The sequence below is a fragment of the Erinaceus europaeus genome, chromosome 18 (genome assembly GCF_950295315.1).
Source record: "Erinaceus europaeus chromosome 18, mEriEur2.1, whole genome shotgun sequence".
NCBI classification, from domain to species: domain Eukaryota; kingdom Metazoa; phylum Chordata; class Mammalia; order Eulipotyphla; family Erinaceidae; genus Erinaceus; species Erinaceus europaeus.
The window spans coordinates 16411969-16431208 of record NC_080179.1 but is presented as its reverse complement, the minus strand read 5'-3'; the positions used below and the strand labels follow the sequence as shown (position 1 = coordinate 16431208).

The following is a 19240-nucleotide window of genomic DNA, read 5'->3' as shown; positions in this document are numbered from 1 at the left end:
CTTCCTCTCAACTTCTGGCTGTCTCTGTCAAGTAAATAAAGATTTAAAAAAATATTTTTTTAAAAGGAAAGATAAAGTTTGGGATGATCACACTCATAAACAGAAGGTGAGAAAGAATAACAGAAAGTGAAACTCAAAGCAGGATCTGACTGAATTTGGAGTAGGGCACTAAGTGAAAACCCTGGGGTGAGGGTGAGGGTGAGGGTGGATGTTCAGATTCACGGGGCAGGGTGGGGTGGGGGGAGGGATGGAACACAGTCTTTTGGTGATGGGAATGGTGTTATGTACACTCCTATTAATTTTTACTCATATAAATCACTATTTATATTATAATATTATATATTATTATATGATATATAATATATATTATATATATTATATATTATAATATTATTATTATTATATTAGAGGAGGAAAACTGACTGGATGTCTCAAATTTTTTAAATCACAGACTGAGTCTTTTTAATATATAGGCTGAGTCTTCGATATGTTGACTCTCTTAAAAGCTTAGACCAGGGAGAAAAGAAGCAACCGGTGGTACAGCTATATACAAATAATGTCAAAGGACATAAATTAGGGTGATGTTATGTATGATACAGCAAATCCTAACCAAGGGATATTTCAAAGTTAACCCAATTGTCAAACAATGTGATTATAGCAATAACTATCTATTGTCTTCTTAAACCCTAAGACAGCAGGAACTTCCCACTTCCTCTATAGAGCCTGTATTCCCGCCTAGTCCTGGAACCTCTAGGGTAGGGTTCACTCTGTTGCATGCTTCTCTCAATTCATACCAAATGATATTGCATCTGCTGACCCCAACCTAATCAACACAACGAGTACCACCTCAGCATGCTTCACTTCAGACTGTGTCCAGAGACGTCAGGCATGGAATGTCAACCCTTCAGCCTCATTACTTGGGTGAGACCTTTCCTTTCATAGTATTCTCTAATTCCATTCCAGGAGGTTCACTTCCTAACAAGGTCCCAAAACCTATCCCGTAAGATAAAGCATATGTTCACATGTATCCATAAATTAGGGCAAAATATATACCTGAAAGCAAAAATACACAATAGTCTTTATAGAGTCAGTATAAAGTTCACAATGAAAACAGTGTCTACTTAGACTTAGATACCCTCCTCACCTACTTCCTATTATAGTTCTCTCACTCACTCCAAAGCTAACCTTAGCAAAGCAAGGACTGCAAAAGGTGAGTAAGGGCAAGAGACTGGCATACTTGAATGATGACTCTTTAGTCACTATAAGGTCACCCCATCAGCTGGGGCCCTATTCGGGGAGTCCTGAGATTCCCAAACAGACATGATGGGCCTAGATCTCAATTAAATCCCTCTCTCCATTGTTACCAGTAATTTCTATCAGGAACAACACAATAGACCCCTTTGTGGGACCCCATAAGACCTTGCCCTCAACTTGGATCAACAATGGTAGAGAATGTTCCATCCTCCAAAGGGAGGCTGGACAATATACTCTTTGCTATACCTGAGGAAGATGGGTCCTGATATTGGGGCAGCTTGGAATGTTCCTATATATAATGTGAGCTCAGATCTAGGGGGATGCAGAGGTCACGCAGGCTCCTAAGCTGAATATGGGCCCCAGATCACATCAAATCGATGGGGTTTACAATCAACAATATTTATACCCCTTTTTTATTTGGGAGCTACTTTCTTCCCTGATCCATCTTGCTGATCCTTCTGCCAACCATGACATCATTTCCCCAGACAATAATTAGGATCCACCTGCATATCAGATTTCAGGCTCAGGCAAAACAAACAAACAACAAGAACAACAACAACAAAAAAACTAGTATAGCCACAGGCCCTTTGGAATATAACTAAAATAGGCCTACTAGCTAGCTACAAAATGGAGACCCCCCCCCCCAACTCTTCATCTGCACTATTCCAGCCTTTAGGTCCATGACTGGTCAACAATTTGTTTGGCTTTGTATGTTAACTCTCTTTTCAACCTCCAGGTTCCAGATGCTAGGATGATGCCAACCAGACTTCCCTGGACAGACAACCCCACCAATCCACCAATATGTCCTGGAGCTCCGATTCCCCAGAGTCCTACCCTACTAGGGAAAGAAAGAGGCAGCTGGGAGTATGTATCCACCAGTCAACGCCCATGTTCAGCAGGGAAGCAATTACAGAAGCCAGACCTTCCACCTTCTGCATCCCACAATGACCTTGGGTCCACACTCCTAGAGGGATAAAGAATAGGAAAGCTATCAGGGGAGGGGATGAAATACGGAGATCTGGTGGTGGGAATTGTGTGGAGTTGTACCCCTCTTATCCTATGGTTTTGTCAATGTTTCCTTTTTATAAATAAAAAATTTTTAAAAAGAAAGATAAAAATCACTTGATCTTATCAACTGATACAGAAAAAGCATGTAATAAAATCCTACACTCATTTATGATAAAGACCTTTGGTAACAGGAGTGATGTGGGGAAAAAAAAAGACTATACTGTAAATTTTACTCAATAAAGCTCTAAAGTTTAATAAATAACATAAAATAGAACAAATGGCTCTTAGGTGACAGACCTCTGTTAAAATGTTGGCTTGAGACTTGATACAATTTAATGCTGTTATTTAGCATTCAAAAATATTTCCCAGCTACTAAGCATATTGTAAATATTAATTAACGGATCATCCATCACAATACCCAGGAGATATGTGAACATAAATAATGAAATAAATCATCTTGAGTTTTAGAGAGTGAAAGGCGAGCCATAGTCTAGTCAGTACGTAACAGTAATCAGCGATGAGGTGAAGCAGGTCTACAGGTGTCTATCTTTCTCTCTCCTTCTCTGTCTTCCCCTCCTCTCCTGATGTCTCTCTGTCCTACCCAACAACAATGGCAGCAATAACAACAATAATAGTAACAACAACGATAAACAACAAGGGCAATAAAAAGGGAAAAAATAGCCTCCAGGAGCAGTGGATCTGTAGTGCAGGCACAGAGCCCCAGTGATAACCCTGGAGGCAAAAAAAAAAAAAAAAAAAAAAAAATTCACTTCTGTTCCACAGAAAAATGTCATATAGATAATAGCTATCTAAGAACAACTGGGGAAATTCAGACAAATTTCCATGGAAAGAAAAAATAGATTTTGGTGAGTATCAGCCTTTTCAATAGTTATTACCTGAATGGTAGCCATAGAGACAGTAAGGCATAGTAGGACTCAGGACATACTGTATACGTATTCTGCACAGACCCAGACAGTGGGGTATTACCTGAATGGTAGCCATAGAGACAGTAAGGCATAGTAGGACTCAGGACATACTGTATACGTATTCTGCACAGACCCAGACAGTGGGGTATTACCTGAATGGTAGCCATAGAGACAGTAAGGCATAGTAGGACTCAGGACATACTGTATACGTATTCTGCACAGACCCAGACAGTGGGGTATTACCTGAATGGTAGCCATAGAGACAGTAAGGCATAGTAGGACTCAGGACATACTGTATACGTATTCTGCACAGACCCAGACAGTGGGGTATTACCTGAATGGTAGCCATAGAGACAGTAAGGCATAGGACTCGGGACATACTGTATACGTATTCTGCACAGACCCAGACAGTGGGGTATTACCTGAATGGTAGCCATAGAGACAGTAAGGCATAGTAGGACTCGGGACATACTGTATATGCATTCTGCACGGACCCAGACAGTGGGGTATTACCTGAATGGTAGCCATAGAGACAGTAAGGCATAGTAGGACTCGGGACATACTGTATACGTATTCTGCACAGACCCAGACAGTGGGGTATTACCTGAATGGTAGCCATAGAGACAGTAAGGCATAGTAGGACTCAGGACATACTGTATACGTATTCTGCACAGACCCAGACAGTGGGGTATTACCTGAATGGTAGCCATAGAGACAGTAAGGCATAGTAGGACTCAGGACATACTGTATGCGTATTCTGCACAGACCCAGACAGTGGGGTATTACCTGAATGGTAGCCATAGAGACAGTAAGGCATAGTAGGACTCAGGACATACTGTATGCGTATTCTGCACAGACCCAGACAGTGGGGTATTACCTGAATGGTAGCCATAGAGACAGTAAGGCATAGTAGGACTCAGGACATACTGTATACGTATTCTGCACAGACCCAGACAGTGGGGTATTACCTGAATGGTAGCCATAGAGACAGTAAGGCATAGTAGGACTCAGGACATACTGTATGCGCATTCTGCACGGACCCAGACAGTGGGGAGTGTGTAGGAGAGAAAACAAGGGGTAAGGACGCCATTTTTATTAGCTGGGTAGCTGAAAGTAAGGAACTGTCACTAAGTGAGATGTGGAAAGCCATGGTAACGACTGGTTTGGGGAAAGGGGAAAGGTCAGCTGATAACCACTAGACATCTGAGGGGGGATGTATAATAGGCAACTGGGTACGTAGTTTGGAGTTTAAGGTCTCGCCTAGAAATTTAATTTCAAACTAAATTAAGTGAAAGGACAAGAGCAAATACAAATAGAAAAATCACAGTCCGTCTAAGTATCTTTTTACCTTTTTACAGCATTCAGTACAGGATATTTGGTTCTGTTCTACATCATCTGGTCATTTCTTTTCCTCAATTCTATTTTATTTTATTTTATTTTATTTGTAAAAAGGAAACACTGACAAAAACATAGGATAAGAGGGGTACTTGCAGGGGAGTCACTTCACAGGCGGTGAAGCAGGTCTGCAGGTGTCTATCTTTCTCTCCCCCTCTGTCTTCCCCTCCTCTCTCCATTTCTCTCTGTCCTACCCAACAACGATGACATCAATAACAACAATAATAGTAACTACAACAATAAAAAGGGAACAACAAAAGGAAATAAATAAATATTTTAAAAGAAAATTTGAAAAAAAGAGAAAGATATATACTGAGATTATGAGCTGCGACTTAAGAGAGGGAAAAGGTGTTAGAGGTTTGAGCAGAAAGAAAAAGGGTGACATGGGTTAGGAAAACAAAGTCATAACTAACAAGCACCATCAGTGCTAACTTGAGGCTCAGAAATTTAAAGTCTGATCATATTTCATTTTACTCCAGCTATATTCCGTTTCTTGGGAGTACATGCAGAGATTCAAGGGAGATTTAAAGCTTCTTCCAAGTACAGCAAAACTTCTCTGCTTGAGAGTTCTGCCTCTAGTAATCTGTGATTTAACAGTTGAATAATTCAGGTTTTAAAATAAGAAATTACATGTGCTGATCTCAGGAATATTGAGAGATTCAGACCTGCAAAAAGAATCTTAGTCCTTTTTTTTTTTTTAAATTTCTTTACTGGAGGATTAATGGTTTATAGTCAATAGTAAAATACAATCGTTTTTACATGTATAATATTTCCACATGACAATTCAACCCCCACTAGGTCCTCCTCTGCCACCATGTTCGAGGACCTGAGCAGCAGCAACACCCCCACCCCCACCCCACCCCCCGTGCATCAGAGGCTTTCACTTTGGTGCAGTACACCAACTCCAGTCCAAGTTCTGCTGAGTGTTTTCTCTCCTGATTTTGTTTCTCAGCTTCTGTCTATGAGTGAGATCATCCCTCCTTCTTAAAAAGTCTTAGTTCTGATATAAAAGTTCAGCATTAGAGCTAAGACCATAAAAAAAAAAATCATAGATGTTACCTAGACTTCTAACTATAGTATTAAGCCAAACCCAAGGAGACTGCTACAATTTAAATGAAGAAACAAAAAAATCTGCAATGGAAAAACTGAGCAGGGACGGGGGGGGGGGGGGGGGGGGGTAGATCACATAATGGATATGCAATGAGACTCATGCTGCCTGAGGCTCCAAATCTCAGGTTCAGTCCCCTGCACCACCATAAGCCAGAGCCCATCAGTGCTCTGGTTTTACAAAACGAAAAGAAAGAAAGGCATATTTTGTATTCATACAGGTAATTAATTGCTCAGGGTCAGGTTTGTAATTGAGACTGGTAGTGCAGATACAGGTATAGCCTCTCAGACATCATAAAATCCTTATACAGTTAGAGCTGCAACTTCACATTTCTATCAGCAGGAGAGCAGCGTCTGCTTTCTCAGATTTACCCACTAAGTATATTCTCAGCTTTTAGAGTTTGACCAATGTGAAAGGGGAAAATGGCTTGTGTATCATCATTCACATTTCTATTATTAATAAACTTTAACATCCTTTCATATACTACCACATGCCATATTCTGTGACCTGGGCATGTATTCTGTTCATTTTTTAAAATTATGACAAATCTTCTTAATGGAAAAATTATTTCAGTAATGCTATAAGCATGACTTTGAACTTGGTTTTAAAAAGTAAAGATTAGGGATCCTGGTAAATAAAAAGTAAGGATCCTGGTTCGAGCCCCTGGCTTCCCACCTGCAGGGGAGCTGCTTTGCAGGCAGTGAAGCAGGTCTGTAGGTGTCTATCTTTCTCTTCCCCTCTCTGTCTTCTCTCCTCTATACATTTTTCTCTGTCTTATCCAACACAATGACATCAATAACAACAACAATAAAACAACAAGGGCAACAAAAGGGAGTAAATAAATATTTTAAAAAGTAAAGATTAAATACTAAGCAATGGAAGAAGAATGCATGAATTAACTGTAAGAAGACTAATGTCACTTAAGGTATACTTTTTTATTCTATACTGTGTCCTAAAGAGTCTATTAAAATATGGAAATTATCTCAAATGAGTAAAGAATGTTTTTTAAAAATGCATTCAAGTTACAGTTTCATAATACCTACTAGGGCAAATGAATAGTCCCATAAGGAGCCAAGTCATTGACTTAAGAATGCCAGCGCTGGGGGCAGAGTCGAGCACACACACTGCAGTGCACGAGGACAAGCTCAAGCCTATGATCCCCAGCGGCACGGGGGGTAGAAGTGTCATGAACAGTAAAGCAGTGCTCCAGGTGTTTCTCTCATTCTCTATCTCCTCCTCAATTTCTGTGACCCGATCATAAATAAATTGTTTTTGAAAGAATGTCAGAATTTGAGAAACGGATAATTGAGACCCGACTCACTGTAGCGGCCCTATCACACCCACCTCATTAGCACAGGTGACTCTTCGAGGATGGGGAGCTTCCTGTTGCAGCTGATATACTACAATGTAGAAAATAAAGTGTTTTAGTTTCCTTGAAGTAGAACCACTGAATATGTTAGGACATCACAAGCTGGATGCCTTTTATATTAAGAGGAAACCTGTAGTACAACCCTATTTATTATTCAATTACAAGTTGTTATGAACAAAGCAAGTAAAAAAAAAAAAAGAACAAAGCAAGTAAATCAAACTAAATTAATAGAAAAGTCACAATCCATATTAAGTATCTTTTTACCTTTTTACAACATTTAGTACAGGATACTTGGCTCTATTCTACATCATCTGGTCATTTATTTTCCTCAATTCCTTGTGGATGTAATACATAAAGCATGTCTCTGATACAAGTCAATAATGGTTATATACTTTTAAAGCACATATTGTCAAACTAAACTAAGATTTACAGACTGTAAGATACACAGTTGACCCCCATTTATATTGCAAACATCTCTATTCAAAGACAATCGCTCCTTAAGACAAAATTTCAACACCACAGTTACCAACAGTTATTCAACTGAGAGAATACAGCAGTAAAGAAATCAGGTACTAAAAGAATCTGACTAAAGAAAGGCTCCCTTTAAGGGAATCTCGAAATGGGTCAGAAAAAATTATACTGATAATCTTTAAGCCTCATCTCGGGCTTTTTATTTAAAATGAGGAACGAATAAAATATGCAGTTAACTAGAAAGAAAGGTATTTAAGTACATCTAAGCTTATGTTGTTTTGTACATATAATTAAATTTAAAGACGTATGTTTAAATATTTAAGATATTCTGTAAAATAGCAATATACCCGATATCTAGGATTGCCAGACAATGAATCACTCAAATGTTAACTGGACCTGTCAACTGTCAACTTCACCTCTGGCCGTATTCACTCATACACATTATAAGGACATACGCAGATATATACAATCAGCATATAGACATACGTGATTAGAGCTGAAAGGTGTAACCTATACATACACTCTCTATAGTGAATACCAGGGCCCTACAACTAGCATTGCACACTAAACCTTACATTAACTCACTTGTAAAATAGGGATATTAATGCATTCAGAAGCCAGGTGGTGGTGCATCTGGCTGAGCACACATGTTACTATGTGCAGGGACCCACCTGCAGGGGGAAAGCTTCATAAGTGGTAAAGCAAGGCTACAGGTGTCTCTCTTTCCTTCTCTATCTCCCCCTTCCCTCTCAAATTCTCCATTTCAATCCAATTATAAATAAAAGGTTAAAAGAGAGAGACACTGATTTAAAAAAAAAAGGAGAATGTTTTATTTAAAAAAGTATAAACACTAAATTTATTTATTTATAAATTTATTTAAAAAAGTATAAACACTAAATTGTGACAACTGGATGGCAGTCTTAAAAGACAGTAAAAATTACAGGGTTGAGCATGGGGGCAGATAGCATAATGGTTATGCAAAGGGGTCCCAGATTGAATCCTCCACACCACTATAAACCAGAGGTAAAAAGTGCTCTAGTAAAGGAAACAAACAACAACAAAAAAATACCAGAGGGTCAGGAGCTAGTTCACCCAGTGCAATGCACAGGGCCGGGGCTTGAGTCCTGGCCACCACATAGGAGCACCATGCAAAGAGAAACTGTCTCTAGTCATGGGGCAGTACTATAGTCTTTCCCTGTCTCTCACCCTATTTCTAAAAAAAAATTAAAAAATTAAAAAGCCTAAACAACAAGGGCGACAAAAGAGAAAAAATAGCCTCCAGAAGCAGTGGAGGCACTGAGCCCCAGCAATAACCCTAGAGACAAAAAAAGGGGGGGGGAATCTTTTAAGAACCGGGAAATCATGCAGTCATGAATACCATTGAAATGCCCAGTGGCAAAGAAAAAAATTACAAGAGAAAGTAAATGTTGATTTTGATTCAAACAGAAATATTTTAGCGCCTGATTGACCTTAATTACATCAATAATACAATAAGCAAACATTAAGATAAGCATGAAAAAATAAGGATTGTACCACAAAAAATTTTCCTCTTTTGCTGTCATTTATTTCCAAGGCTACAATTCTGTTTCAGGAAGAAGTAATTGTTAGATATATGCCTCCTAATTACTAATGGTTTATCTGCTTTTAAAATTTATTGGGGGGGGGGGCAGAGCCATGATGGTGACTTGAAGACAATACCAGTCACCAGGTTCCATATGCTACTATGATGCCAAGTGGACTTGCCTGGGCAGACAACCTCACCAGTGTGCCTCCCCAGATCCCTGCCCGACTAGGGAAAGAGAGACAGGCTGGGAGTATGGATTGACCTGCCAATGCCCATATTCAGCGGGGAAGCAATTACAGAAGCCAGACCTTCCACCTTCTGCACCCCATAATGACCCTGGTCCATACTCCCATAAGGATAAAGAATAGGAAAACTATCAGGGGAGGGGAGGGGATATGGAGCTCTGATGGTGGGAATTGTACCCCTCTTATCCTATAGTCTTGTCAGTGTTTCCATTTTATAAATAAAAATGTTTTAATTATTTTAATAGGCAATATGTAACGGAAAACTGTGGATACTGTGTAAGAGAAGATAGCATATGAGTTCAATAAACACCTATCAAAAAGGGTGGGGGAGATAGCATAATGGTTATTCGAAGAGACTCTCTTGTCTGAGGTTTCCAAGTCCCAGGTTCAATCCCCCACACCACCATAAGCCAGAGCTAAGCAGGAAAACACCTATCAAAAAGATCAATTCCATATACTAGATTTAGTAATCAGTATTCTTCTGGAAAACCACATCACCATGACTCAGTAACAGTAAGTTCTCATAAACAGTCATATGTAAAAAATGTGCAAGGGACAAGTCAGAGCAAAGGTAAACTGAAAGGCAGAAGAGAATCTGACTCATGGGGCTTCCTGCCAGTGTGATTCTACCATTCCTGGAAAACTATTGTCTTCTCCCCCTCGCCCCCAACACACACACACACACACACACACACACACACACACACACACACACACACACACACACACACACACACACATCTTGTTTATTCCTTCTGATAGAAAGTAAAGAGACTGACAGGGAATTAGAGACAAAGCTCTTTTTTTTTATTTTCTCTTTTTGTTGCCTGGTTGTTTTATTGTTGTTGTAGTTATTGTTGTTGTTGTCGTCATTGTTGTCATTGTTAGATAGGACAGAGAGAAATGGAGAGAGGAGGGGAAGACAAAGAGTGGGAGAGAAAGACACCTGCAGACCTGCTTCACCGCCTGTGAAGCCGCTCCTCTGCAGGTGACAAAGCCCTTTTTAAGGTGCTTCCATGTGGCGACCAGGGGCACTAACCCAAGTCCTTGCTCTACCAGGTGACTGTCTGCCGTGCCCTCCCTCCACCCACCCACCCAGATTAAAAACTGAAAGCGACTTCCAACCAGTGAGATGAGACAAAAAATCTTTAGGGTTAGTCAGTTGTATACGTCCCTTAAACTATACTTCCCAGACACAAAAAGACAGCAGAGCAGCAGGGGTGAGGGGGAAAACATCTATGGTGATGCTTCTAGAGACTGTTCGCATTTTGTTTATTATAACTAAGCAAAAGTGAGGACTTAAAAAATAAAATAAAATACCGGGAGGTGGGCGGTAGCTGCAGCGGGTTAAGCGCACGTGACACAAAGCGCAAGGACCCGAGTAAAGATCCGGGTTCGAGCCCCTGGCTCTCCACCTGTAGGGGAGTCACTTCACAGGCGGTGAAGCAGGTCTGCAGGTGTCTATCTTTCTCTCCCCCTCTCTGTCTTCCCCTCCTCTCTCCATTTCTCTCTGTCCTATCCAACAATGACATCAATAACAACAACAATAACTACAACAATAAAACAACAAGGGCAACAAGAGAATAAATATTTTTTAAAATAAATAAATAAAAATGAAAGTACCAATTGTGCTGGGAACACAAAGCTAATGTCGATCTGAACTGCTGCTACCTCAGTTAACAAATTCCAGCCACTTAACAACTAACAAAATCTAGAACGACTCACCATCTGGAAAGATGTTACAGTGTGAAGCATATATTCAGTTTTAACCTGTTAGGTGTAGATCTGAGGACACTGCAGAGTTAATGGAAGAGGGTCAGCAGGGAGCAAGAGGCAGCAGCCTCTGCTAGAGGGAGTCGGCACTGGTGGTGGCTGAACTGCCTTTACACATATTTTGTGAAGAACTGAAACTACACCCCTGAAATGACAGTCTTACGAAAACAATCTTTTCTTGATTTAAAAGAAAAAGGGGAGAGGGGAGAAGGATGTGAATGGGTCAGCAGAGAGCTCACCCGTGCATCTGGTCTACCATGCATGCAACCCAGGTTTGAAACCGGCCCCCACTGCTCTGAGGGTAGCTTGGTGGTGTGTGTGGTAACTTTCCTTCTCTCCCCATCTCTGCCTCTCTCTTTCTATCGAAAAATTTATCCCGGATGATGAAGCCCCAGGAATGACCCCCCAAAAAAAGAATTTTTTTTAATAATCTATATTTAAATATCAGGCTTCTTAGGTTGGACACTCTGGTCTGCATTCAGTAAACAAGAATTTACAGAATTTTTTTTTTTTTGCCAGTAATGTTCATGTATTTTTTTTTGGGGGGGGGTAAATCTTGTTTAATAAGACAGTTGTCTCAGGAGTGCAATTTCACATTCCCCCAAAGTATGTGCCAGTCAGCCAGCACACCACATTTATGGACATTTTAAAACTACTTTATGTTAATCAGATTTCTAAGTCTAAATCATCCAGGGAAACTTTGACCTGATGAAGCATGATTCTTTAGGAATCAGGGAAGAGGCAGTAGAGGCCTATAAACAAACTCTTTCAGTGACACTATTTTCTTAATTCACAGCTTTGAGAGCAATAAGGAATTCAAATGTTACTTCTTTTATATTGCAAAAATAATTCATATTTTTATAAGAAAGTAAATTTCTTTTTTTTAAAAAAAGGGACCACTTTGTTTTTCTGTTTTTCATCCACCCACTCATCATGATAGCTCCTGACTTATCATCATTTATATTTTCTTCTTGCAGGAAGAAGAACCTGCACCTGAGAATAATCAGTTGCTAAAAAAACAAATAGTTGGGAGTCAGGTGCAGGGCAGCGGGTTAATGCACGTAGCCCGAAGCACAAGGACCGGCATAAGGATCCTGGTTCGAGCCCCTGGCTCCCCACCTACAGGGGGGTCGCTTCCCAGGCGGTGAAGCAGGTCTGCAGGTATCTTTCTCTCCCCCTCTCTGTTTTCCCCTTCTCTCTCCATTTCTCTCTGTCTTAGCAACAACGACATCAATAACAACAACAATAACTACAACAACAATAAAAACAAAAAAGCAAGGGCAAAAAAGGGGGGGGAAATAAATAAATATTAAAAATATAAAACAAATAGTTGAATTCTTAGTTAGCTTCTCCTTGTAGTAGTTTTACCAGCAATTTTCAACAAGTTTTCTCAAGTTCCACTATATGGAATTCTGTGAAAGTCCAAAGGAATGAGATGCATTCAAACATGCAAACCAAAACCAGGTTTTGTGGAAAGCATTTCTGCTTCCCAAAATTACTTTTTCCATGTTGTTCCTAACCCCTGCTGAGAAATTTTCAATAACTAATACAAAATGGACTGAATCTTTATGCTTAGTGCAAATTGTTACATTCTGTACCTGTGATACTTTGCTAACTATTGAAATATAATACGTACAAAATGAAAATGAATTGATACATTTAATGATATAATATTGGATATTACTAATAAAGTGCAATAACCTCATTTTAAATTATTTGTATACTTACAGTATGATTTCCAAACAGGTGGTCTATATTCATCTGTATCTGAAAGATTAAAAACATCAAATTAACACTCCCAAATACCTACAATTAAAAAAATTTTTTTTTTAATTATCTTTATTTACTGGACAGAGACAACCAGAAATTGAGATGGTAAGGGAAGATAGAGAGGGAGGGAGTCAAAGAGACACCTGCAACACTGCTTCACCACTGGTGAGGCTCTCCCCTTGCAGGCAGGGACTCGAACTGGGTTCTTAGGCATTGTAACATGAGTGCTCAACCAGGAGCGCCACCACCCAGACACTAATAAAAATTAACACCTACAGACCTACTTCACCGCTTGTGAAGCAACTCCCCTGCAGGTGGGGAACTGGGGGCTCGAACCGGGATCTTTAACGCCACGTGCTTAACCGGGATGCTTTGCCCCACGTGCGCTTAACCTGCTGCGCTACCACCCAACTCCCAAATTAGTGATTTTTATCACTAATTATTTTACATATATTTTGCTGATGTCTCTTTTTTCCTAGGCACTGCTTGGTACCAAAGAACAAGGACTGTTTAGTCTTGGTCCTTTCCCGAGGTACAGTTCTACCAAAATGTTCAACAAAGTAACTTGATGTTTTTATTTAGCTGGTTTTTACATAGAGACATCAAAGTTAATTTTAACTGCTGCCACTCATTTCTCCCAATGACTGAAGAAGCAGTCAATAACTTCTGCTTCTTTGGGCTTTGTTCTATGATTATTTCTCTGAAAGATCGCTGAACTTTTTTCTTGTTCAGTAAAACTCACTAGATAACAATTTCAGTTCTTGGAAAGGCATTTTGATATTTTCTCGCATCACATTTAGGGAATTCCAGTGTAAGTGGTTTTATAATCTCCAGGAGAGAAAAGCAGCAAGGTACACAGATCTTAAACCTCATACACCCTGGACAATTAGGAAATAGACATTTCAAAGGAACAGAGTGTACTTATGAAGCCACAAAGAACAGGAGGCGAACGTTGCTCTTCACAGCTATCTCCCTAAACTCTACATGAGTGTAGATGCAGCAGGCAGTGGGAAGAGACAACACAAAGAGATAGGAATACGGGCACATGAAGGAGGTAGAAGAATTAGAGGGGAAAAGAAGGCCACTGCAGTCTGGTTTTTCATCTGCAGCTGAATGATAGATGATTTTACCAAACCAAGCTCTGCCTGCAAGACAGCCACCAAACCAGCAGACATGGCAAATGTGTGTTCAACTGCATCACCTGACTGCTGGCATTCACATGACTCCATTAAAGAATGTGATCCTAGCGCCAGCTGGAGGCACACCTAGTTAAACACTCACATTACAGTGCACAGGGACCCAGGTTCAAGCCTCTGGTCCCCACCTGCAAGGGAAAAGCTTCATGAGCGGTGAAGCAGGGCTACAGGTGTCTGTCTCTCTCCTATCTCTCCTCCCCTCTCAATTTCTCTCTGTTTCTACCCAATAATAAACAAATAAATAGTATTTTTAAAAACAAAGGAATCTGATCCTAAAATCTTGGCCTACAAGGAAGCAAAAAATTCTTGGAAAGTTCCTTGAGAAGCCTGAATTTAACATGGAACTCAGGTAAAAACATCTGTAACCTTGGGAGTCCGGCAGTAGCACAGTGGGTTAAGCGCACGTGGCAAAGTGCAAGGACCGGCGTAAGGATCCCAGTCCAAGCTCCAGGCTCCCCACCTGCAGGGGAGTCGCTTCATAGGCGGTGAAGCAGTTCTGTAGATGTCTATCTTTCTCTCCCCCTCTCTGTCTTCCCTTCCTCTCTCCATTTCTCTCTGTCCTATCTGGCAACAACATCAATAATAACAATAATAATAACCACAACAATGATAAAAACAAGGGCAACAAAAAAGGAAAATAAATACATAAAACATTAAAAAAAAAAACCATTTGTAACCTCAAAACATTTAGTAGCCCACTCCCACCTTTAAAATACAATCCCTCTATACGTTAACTCTGTTTTTAGTCACTAGGTTCCAGATGCTAACATAATGCCAACCAGACTTCCCTAGACACACAACCCCACCAATATGTCCTGGAGCCCCACTGCCCCAGAGCCCCGCCCCACTATGGAAAGAGAGAGACAGGCTGGGAGTATGATCGACCTGCCAACGCCCATGTTCAGCGGGGAAGCAATTACAGAAGCCAGACCTTCCACCTTCTGCACCCAATAATGACCCTGGGTCCATACTCCCAGATGAGTAAAGAATAGGAAAGCTATCAGGGGAGGGGATGGGATATGGAGTTCTGGTGGAGGGAATTGTGTGGAGTTGTACCCCTCTTATCCTATGGATTTGTCAGTGTTTCCTTTTTATAAATAAATAAAAATTAAATAGTATGTGACAGATATCTCTTAAGGCAGAGATAAAATGAAATATTCTTTGAAGGGAAGCAATTAAAATTTATGACAGTCTATTTTATATTTAGAAGAAGGGACCTTAGGTCATCTTAGCATGGATCTTTTTGTAGCACAGAGCTACCTGACTTTTTCTTTAGTTAGGCAAAGAGTGGGTGTACCACTATACAGGGAAGGGACGGTTGGGTGGTTTAGAAAAGCATTACTCAACAGCTTGACGAACAGAATTAGTCAGGGAGACCAATTTTCTAGAGCTCAAAATCCACCTGAAAGAAAAAGAACCATTACCCTGATCTTTGATTTCTCAGATTCAAAACTGAGGTGTTCCCTCATCAAATGAACCTGTGGCCCAAGGTTCCAGTAGGAGGTACTCCTAAAATGATCCTGAGGATGGATTAACTAAAATGAGTGATCCAGGCTAGCATCAAAGACATAGAGATTTATTAGAGAGAACAGATGCTGGTCCAGCATAAGGCAAATGGTGGGTGTTGTCTCTGACCTTAGTCTCTCTGGCACACTGAATTTTCTTGGTATAAGGATGATGTGGAGGTGGGAGAGACAGCATACTGGTTATGCAAAAAGACTCTTAGGCATGGTCCAGGAGGTGGCACAGTGGATAAAACACTGGACTCTCAAGTATGAGGTCACAAGTTCAATTCCCAGCAGCACATGTACTAGACTGATATCTGGTTGTTTCTCTCTATCCTCCTATCTTTCTCACGAATAAATACATAAATTCTTTTTTAAAAAGACTCTCAAGCTTGAGGCTCTGAGGCTGGACATTCAATCCCCCACATGTAAGCCAGAGCTGAGCAGTGCGCTGGTAAAAAAATATATATATATATATATATAAATAAATATATATATAATTACAATAAGAAAAACACACACACATTATCTTTTAAAGATTCAAAATATGAAGAAAGAAATGTATTCCAAAATCATAGGTTGTAGACAATGCCTTCTAGGAAGGGAGACAGCAGTAAATTCTCACGAGTAGAAAAGTAACAAGACTGGTTTTTCTTTATAATTCTAAGCAAAAACCTACACATATAAATTCAAGAAAATAAAATAGAGAGGGGTATCTATAAACTATACAGAAAACAAATAGCAAATAAATTAGCCTGAACATTTCTGTGAGAGATTTGTGAATATGCATGTGCACACATGAGGCAGAAGGACAAGGAGAAATGATGGAAACTGCAGAGTAACATATTTATTTTACATTTATGTACTGGTTTGTATGAGTGAGACTGGCTAGAGAGCTCTGCTCCGGCATGTGAGGTGCAAGCCTGTGACATATGCAAGCCTGTCCTCTAACACTGATCCGCCTCCCTGGTCACGGGCATACACAGATTAAAGAACAGTATGGTCTCCGTATCAGCCTTTCTGATCTAAGTTCCTCATCTCAACCACAAATCACAGAGAATGTTTTTGAGCAATACCCTTCTAAGTTCTCCCATGGATGGCAAATAACCAGTAACCTCTAGAACCACAGGAGAGAAATAAATTGATTATATGGAACAGGTACCTGAGGCCTTGGTGTTATTTAATATTGATTTACAAAATTATAAGATAGCAGGGGTATAATTCTACACCATTCCCACCACCAGAGAGCTCTATGTTCCCATATCCTCCCTTGGAAAATGCTTTCGTTCTCCCAAGATTACAAATATGGGTTGACTATTATTTCTTTTCTTTTTTTTTTTTCTGTGTTTTCTTTTGTTTTGTTTATCTTTATCCAGTTCAGCAGAGGCTGACCTAGATTTCTTTTTTTCTTAATTTTTTATTTTTATTTATCTATTGAATAGAGATAGCCAGAAATCGAGGGGAAGGGGGAAGGAAGAAGAAACAGGAAGACACTGCTTACCACTCCCAAAGCCTCCCCCCTGCAGGTGGGGACTAAGGGCTTGAGCCTGGGTCCTTGCTCATTATAACCTGTGAGCTCAATCAGGTGCGACATCACCAGGCCCTTGACTGTTATTTCTATAAATATATATATATATATATATATATATATATATACACACACACACACACACATATACATACATATTTGCCCATTTTTCCTATTGTTTTGAGAAGGCTTCTTTGGATGCTGTTTTTCATTTTTCCTACGTATCTAATTATATAATTAAAAGATGTATGTGAAGGAGAAACTATGAAAAATTTACGTCATTTGTAAGAAGAGAAAAACAGAAACTAATTCAGACAGAGAAAAACTCCATTTAACCAACTCCATTGGAAGTACTAATGGTTCTGAGTGGGTTCTTAAAATGAATCCAGTCCCAGAGAAATCATATTCCCAGTTTGAGAGGCTTAGAACACAACTCCTTTGAATGGCCCCTCAGAATCTCAGGAAGCCTTTCACTTCTCCTTACTGTCATTGGATATGTTGAATAGCAAGCATTTCATTACAGAAAACAATTGAATTAGAGTTTCTTCCACTTTTGGTTAATTGCTAGAATTCTGTGTCAAAATCTTGCTTTTACATATTTTATGATGTGTATGAAAAATGATGCCAAATTTCTCTGGTTTTCATAAACACAAAGGTATAGGTTTTAAACAAGACTTTGGTTTAACATTGTTTCTTATTTATAATTTCCTTTTATAGATTTTTACTTATTATTGAATAGAGACAGAGAAATTGAGAGGGAAGAGGGAGATAGAGAAGGAGAGACAGGCACTGGGTGGTGGCGCACCTGGTTGAGCCCACACAGTACCATGCACAAGGACCCGTGTTCAAGTCCCCAGTCCCCACCTGCAGGGGAAAAGTTTCACGAGTGGCAAAGCAGGGCTGCATGTGTCTCTTCCTCTCTCTCTCTCTCTCTCTCTCTCTCTCTCTTCCTCTCTCTTTTAAATTATAGTGTCTTCTCTCTTTTTTTTAAAAAAAATCATCTTTATTTATTTATTGGATAGAGACAGTTTAAATAATATTTTCCAAAATGGCATTCATCTTTTTCTTTGAAAAAGTTTAAAGTGTATCTGTACTTTGAGGCAATTACTGTTTTTGTTTCTTTGTTTTGGTTTTATTTTTGCTTTTGTTTTTAAGGCAGAAAGGCAAAGTCGGATGACAGCACTGAGCTTCCTTCAATGTGGTGGGAAGCACGCGGCAAAGCGGCACACTATCCAAGTGGGCTATTTCCCTGGCTCAGTGACTGTGTTAAAGCTTAGTGAGATATATCTAGATAACATCTTTCACAGCACTTTATATATTAGTCTACACAGTAACCAGGCCGCATAGGAGTATTCATTTATTGACTGACAGGATTAACTCTACTTACAAATCCCCTAATGCTAAGAATGAAGAGTAGCTTAAAACACTGTGAGTGGGAGTCGGGCGGTGGCGCAGCAGGTTAAGCGCACGTGGCGCAAAGTGCAAGAACCCGCATAGTCAATGACTGCCACCTCTCCAGATTCAAAGGAGGTCTCGAAACTTTACATCAGGCTCAACCTGACGCTGTTGACTGGCTACGGAAGAAGGGCAAGCGCTAGAAGAAGAAGGATCCCAGTTGGAGGCCCCGGCTCCCCACCTGCAGGGGAGTCGCTTCACAGGTGGTGAAGCAGGTCTGCAGGTGTCTGTCTTTCTCTCCTCCTCTCTGTCTTCCCCTCCTCTCTCCATTTCTCTGTCCTATCCAACAACGACGAAATCAATAACAACTACAACAATAAACAAGAGCAACAAAAGGGAATAAATAAAATTTTTAAAAAACATTGTATTAGTGAGTGAATCTTAATTTTCTTTCTTTTTTTTTTTTTTTTGGCCTCCAGGCTTATCACTGTGGCTCAGTGCCTGTACTACGAATCCACTGCTCCTGGCGTCCACTTTTTCCGTTTTATTAGACAGACAGAAATGGAGAGTGGAGGGGAAGATAGAGAGGGGGAGAGAAAGACAGACACCGACAGAGCTGCTTCACTACTTGTGAAGCGACCCTCCTGCAGGTGGGGAGCCGGGAATTCAAACCCGGATCGATCACGGATCCTCGAGTTTCCTACTATGTGCGCTGACCTTGGGGCGCTACTAC

At 40.1% G+C, this 19240-nt stretch overlaps 1 protein-coding gene across 4 annotated transcripts in view; it reads right to left on the bottom strand.

Annotated features, from left to right (window-relative positions):
• The window catches only part of CHN1 (chimerin 1), a 183287-nt gene that overhangs the window by 115414 nt on the left and 48633 nt on the right, over positions 1-19240 (bottom strand). For 3 of the 4 annotated variants that reach the window (XM_060177688.1, XM_060177690.1, XM_016188858.2), the window contains exons 2-3: positions 12842-12880; positions 7036-7091 (exon numbers count right to left, since the gene is read on the bottom strand). In XM_060177688.1, the coding sequence (XP_060033671.1) occupies positions 7036-7091; positions 12842-12880 (95 nt within the window). Of the gene's footprint in view, positions 1-7035; positions 7092-12841; positions 12881-19240 lie in introns of those variants that run through there. The other variant, XM_060177687.1, reaches the window with a different exon arrangement.